This window comes from Hydra vulgaris, chromosome 13, assembly GCF_038396675.1.
Source record: "Hydra vulgaris chromosome 13, alternate assembly HydraT2T_AEP".
NCBI lineage: Eukaryota > Metazoa > Cnidaria > Hydrozoa > Anthoathecata > Hydridae > Hydra > Hydra vulgaris.
This window is the reverse complement of record NC_088932.1, coordinates 1,310,414-1,315,710: the sequence shown is the minus strand read 5'-3', so window position 1 is coordinate 1,315,710 and position 5,297 is coordinate 1,310,414. Positions and strand designations below refer to the sequence as shown.

Below are 5,297 nucleotides of genomic sequence, written 5' to 3'. Positions count from 1 at the left end.
TTAAAGTCGAAGTTAAATGGTTAGTCATTTTATTAACGCTAATTAATTGCTTAACGAATGGAAAGTTACACTCCTAATAAAAAATCTCGTAATAAAAATATAAAATAAATCTTGTTGTAAAATATAATAAAAAATGTAAATAAAATAATATTTTTTGACAAATAGATGAACAAGATATAATAGGATTAAATAATTTATCTCATGTTTGCTGATTACTCTCAAGCGCCTATCTTTGTTTATTTCACGGTGGTTATTTTTGATAAAAATTTCTCCCACTTGCTATAATTTACGAGTTTTTGAAAATCACTTAGCTACGGACGTAGCGAAACCATATTTATTATGTTTGATGATATAGTATGTTGGAAATATTTAAGAACAAGAGACCGCCCGTCCGAGGTCAAAAAAAGCTCAAAGAAAAACGAGAAACCGGTCACAAGCGATCAACCGATCAAACCGATCAAGCGATAAACCGAAAGGTCCCGATTAAAAAAAAAGGTCCCGAGTTAAAAAAAGAACAACGTCACGCGCATGCGCAGAAATAAAATTAAGGATAAGGTGTAAAAAAAATTTTCATATAAAAAACTGTTACAATTAAAAATTATTCTTTTTCCTGAAAATAGGGTAGTGTTTTTTCACAAAGTTCTCAAACGTTATGTTTGGGTAACGTTTTTTTCCATTTGTGACGAAAGAATTATATATATCGAGTTCTTCAATGAGTCGTTTGTTATATAATTTAGCCATTTCCACAACGAATAATAATTCTTTTTCTGACAAAATAATATTTTTTACCACACAATTTGAATTTATAGACATTGTATTAGTTTGCTAAAAAAATAAAAAAAAATTTATTCATAATAATATTTACAAAATTTATTCATAATAGTATTTACAGTTTAAATTAAATGGAGGGGGGGCGTCACAAATCCATTCTTCTTCGTTCTTAAAGGGAGGAGCGTCACATATTGTTTTTTCTTGCGATTGTTTTGTTTTTAAGTTTATTACTTCTAATTTATTGCATTTTACAAAATTAAGACCTCGGAGAATTCTTTTTAATTTCATGTTTGGTTGTTGAAATTCAAAAGATGGAGCAACGAGTTCCGTTTCCCAATTTTCATCATTATTAATATTCATTTTTTATTTATATCTAAAAAAAAAGAATGTTAGTATAAAGTTGTATAAAAAAAGAGGAACAAAAAATAAAAAAAAATAAGGAATAAAAAAGACAAATGTAATGAAAAATATATATTTCTAAATAAAAAAAATACAAGTTATTTTGTCAATTTACAAGCTTGACAGGAGCCACATTTTTTGATACAAAAGTATCTTTCGTTTAATAATCTCGATTGAGTGAGAGAATGTTTTTGTAAAATAAAATAGTAGGGGTACATTGCTGTAAAAAAAATAGGATTAATAAATAAAAAATTTTATGATTAAAAAATAAAAGAAAAAAGAAAAAAAAACATACCTTTCATTTGATTCCTGACCTTATTGGCAATTTTTTTTTTTTTTGCATAACCGTGGGTTTTCATTATTTTCTTTTATAAATGCTATAAATGTAAAATAATATCATTTCTATGTACAAATTGATGAGAAATAATATAATAATATTGCTGTAAAGCCCAATATACATAATTTTTTAATAAAATATAAAAATGATCATATTGTGTATTATTTAAAAAAGGTAGAATATAATGAGAGTAAAAAATTTCAACAGTTATATATATAAAAAAAACTTGATCAAAAAAAAATTCCAAATGTTTTCTGTATAAAAATCGTGGCCTAATTTCGGTTGTCTTGTAAAAAGTTTGACTCCAAAGAATATATTTATCCGAATCGTAATATTCCATAAAAATTACTTTGCTAAGTTCTTTTAAAAATGTTTCCGTTTCAATTTGTATTCTTGCTAATCCCTTTTTCTTTTGCATAATTGTTTTAATGTAGATACTTTTTCGTATTTATAGTTCAGTCTTGTTTGTGGACAAAACCATACCCATTCGTGATAATGCATGTTGTATTCTTCAAAACTTTTTCTTATTATTTGCATTTTTATTAGTTTACCTATAAATATAAAATACTATTTTTATAATGAGCAAAATTATTTTCAATAATATAATAATATTGATCTACTGCCCATTGAGCATATTTCATAACACAATTATAAAAAAATTGAACTTCATCATCATTAATAAAAGGATTAAAATATTGTGATCTAAATAATCGGTGTAAATAAAATATAATTCTTCTATGTATCCAAAAAATAAATTATGATCGTTTAAAAAAGTAAATTTATAACTAAAAAAAAAAAATCTTCAAAATTGAACCGAGGATATGAAAATCCTAGCTGATCTTTTAATAATTCCAATTCAATTTTTGTTCTTCTAATAGCTTAATTTCTTTTACATAATTGTTTTAAGGATTTTATGTCTTGATCCATGTTATTTTTTGATTCAATACAAAACTATCTGACAATGTGGATGAACTTGTATTCGTAAAAGTTTTTGCTTCTTTCGTAATATTGCATTTTTTTATTCGCTATCTAAAAAAAAATTAAAAAAATTGTTTTACAATATTAAAATTAATAAAACAAGGTTCAGTAATATAAAAATATTGTTGTTTGGCCCAATTTATATATTCCATTATTAAATGATATAGTTTTTTCATTAAATGTGTTTCTAGTTGTTTACGTGGATCAGCAAAATACGATATTTCTGTAAAAAGTAAATGAAATAAATTGTAAAGATAACGTCTTTGAAGATGAAAAAATAATAAATGTTTTTTTTCTTTGACACTCCATTCTAAGAAGATGAATTTATGAAATGTGTAAAACAATAATCTAATATTATCTTTATTTTTCCATCTGGTAAGTGGTAGTTTGGTTTTATCGAATAGAGAAAAGATTTTATTTTGTAACTGTTTAAATTCAAAACGAATTCGTTGATGTGCCAAAGTTCTTTTACATAAATCTTTCAAGGTGAGTTGAGATTGATTTTCATGGGTAAATTTTTTTGAATTATCCAATGTACTATCGTCATATTGAAAAAGATAATAAGAAAAATGTCGTTCGCGTGGGTTAAACCAAATCAGTGTTTTATGTTCAAAGTTTTTAATGTGAGAACGAATGTTTTCCAAATAACGGCAACGATTTCTTGTTTTTCTGTCCATTTTTATGTCCTTTTTTTCTCGTTTCATTTGTTTTTCACGTTTATACAGAAAGTAGTGAAGTGAAGTAAATTCTCATCAAGTATGGAGCCAATATTGCCCCAGTTGCTGCCCATTTTTTTAATTAGTTGTCTAAAAAAAAAGTTACAAATAGTTAAAAAATAGAATAAAAAAATATTGTTTGGGAATCAAGTCATAGTTTTACTATACAAGTAAAAAACTACGAATTGATTCCCAAAAAAAAAGTTTTTTAGCGGAATTCAGGTTCTTGGGCGAATTCGGATGCTTCAGGTGGTTCAGCATTACAAAAATGATAAAAATTTAAAAGTTCTTCTTGTTTGGCTTCTACGACAGCACTTGGATAAAATGTATTGGGTGGAGAGTAAACAGGTAATAGATTTTTAACTACGCTTTCTTCGTAAGTAGGTAGTCGTGGCATTTGATTTTTATATTTAGTGACAATATCCATTCGATGAATAGCTTTGCATAATACAAGTAAATATTCCAATTTACTTTCTAGTGATTCGTAAATATGCCCTTGTTCGCTTTGTATAGTGTTATCTTTAAAATACTCTACAATATCCAAGCCATTATTTAAAGTTTCAAAAGGTATTCTGAGCATAAGTTTGATAGATTTTACGTTGGCAATGGTTAGTTCCAGACTGATTTCTTTGAATATTTCTATTGCATTCATTTTTTTTATTAGTTAATCTAAAAAAAATAATGTACAATAATTATAGATAAAAGCACAAAAACATATAAAAAAATAATGTATAACAATTATAGATAAAAGTACAAATACATTTTTTTTATATAAAATATATTATTGAATAGTAATCGTGATAAATAAATTATTATTAATAATAAATTGTTTTAGTTCTTCGTGCGAAATAAAATTGTTGAAACCAACAGCCACATTATATTCTTCGATAGGTTTATCAAAAGAACTAGCGTCTAAACTTTGAAGATAATTATCATTCGTAATAGTGCGAGCAAAAAATTTATCTTTATCTCTCAAGGTACAAATGATTTTTTTGGTCAAAGGCCATTTTAAAGCATCGTCAAGTTCGCCTCGTAATAATTGAAAGTAAATGGCTAGATTGTTTACGTTGGTACTTCGAGTATAAATTTTTATACGATAACGATAACCTTCTGATGTGTAAATGGGTTCTGCATAAAATGCTTCATTTGATAGTAGTCTGAGATTCATTTGATCTAGTTTGATGATTTGCGTGTCTTTAAAGATGTGTTGTATTACTTTTACTTCTTTGCTTTGTTGAATTGATTTTTTTAATACTAAGAATTCTGTGCTGTTTTCTTCTACGATTTGATTGAGTTTTGTTATTTCTTGATTGAGATGTTCTGTATCTTGTTGATTGGCTAAAAACACTATGTTGTCATAGAAGAGATTTTTTAATTCTGTCATTTCTTTGTTCATTTCTTCTAGGGTTTGATGAAGTTTGACATTCTCTTCTTTTAGATTTTTAATTTCTTGGTCTTTTTCTTTTGAGATGACTATTTGTTTAGTTAGAATTTCTTGATGATTTTTCATTCCATTCATGATTTGATTAATAGAAAGATTCAAATAATTGAATGATATAATATGCCTTAAGCGAGATTTGAACCCGCCGTGGGTTCAAATCTCGCTTAAGGCATATTATATCATTCTATGTTAAAAACAGGGGGCGCTCATACCGCTCACTGATGTAATGTCTAGAAAGTTTAGAAAGTTCAATGTTAACGCAGGGGGTATACGTTCACTGACTTCAGGGGACGCGTACTCACTGATGTAATGTCTAGAAAGTTTAGAAAGTTCTATGTAAACACAGGCAGTGCTCATACCACTCACTGAGCAGGGGGGCCAACGCTCACTGATGTAATGTGGAGTGTGTGAGAACGAGTGTGTGAGTAAGCAGGCTAAGGACTAAGTCAGGACTAAGTAAGTTAAGTAAGGACTAAGTAAGGTTAAGTAAGTAAGAAAAAATACGGCCGTATAAAAAATAAACACTATAAGAAATACACAAGTAAGTAGGCCTACTAAGACAAAGTAAAGACAGAATAAATAAGGTTGTGTCAGGGTGACACTATGTTTTTTATCTTGTAAAAAAAAGATATAAAAAAAGTTAAAGTCAAAAAAA

General features: G+C 27.1%; 1 protein-coding gene across 1 annotated transcript; it reads right to left on the bottom strand.

Moving 5' to 3' along the window:
- Positions 1–3,982: 3,982 nt before the first annotated feature.
- LOC136089521 (TNF receptor-associated factor 3-like) lies at positions 3,983–4,720 on the bottom strand. The gene has a single exon (XM_065815571.1). It carries the CDS (start codon positions 4,718–4,720, stop codon positions 3,983–3,985), a length of 738 nt encoding a protein of 245 aa, XP_065671643.1.
- Positions 4,721–5,297: the final 577 nt, after the last annotated feature.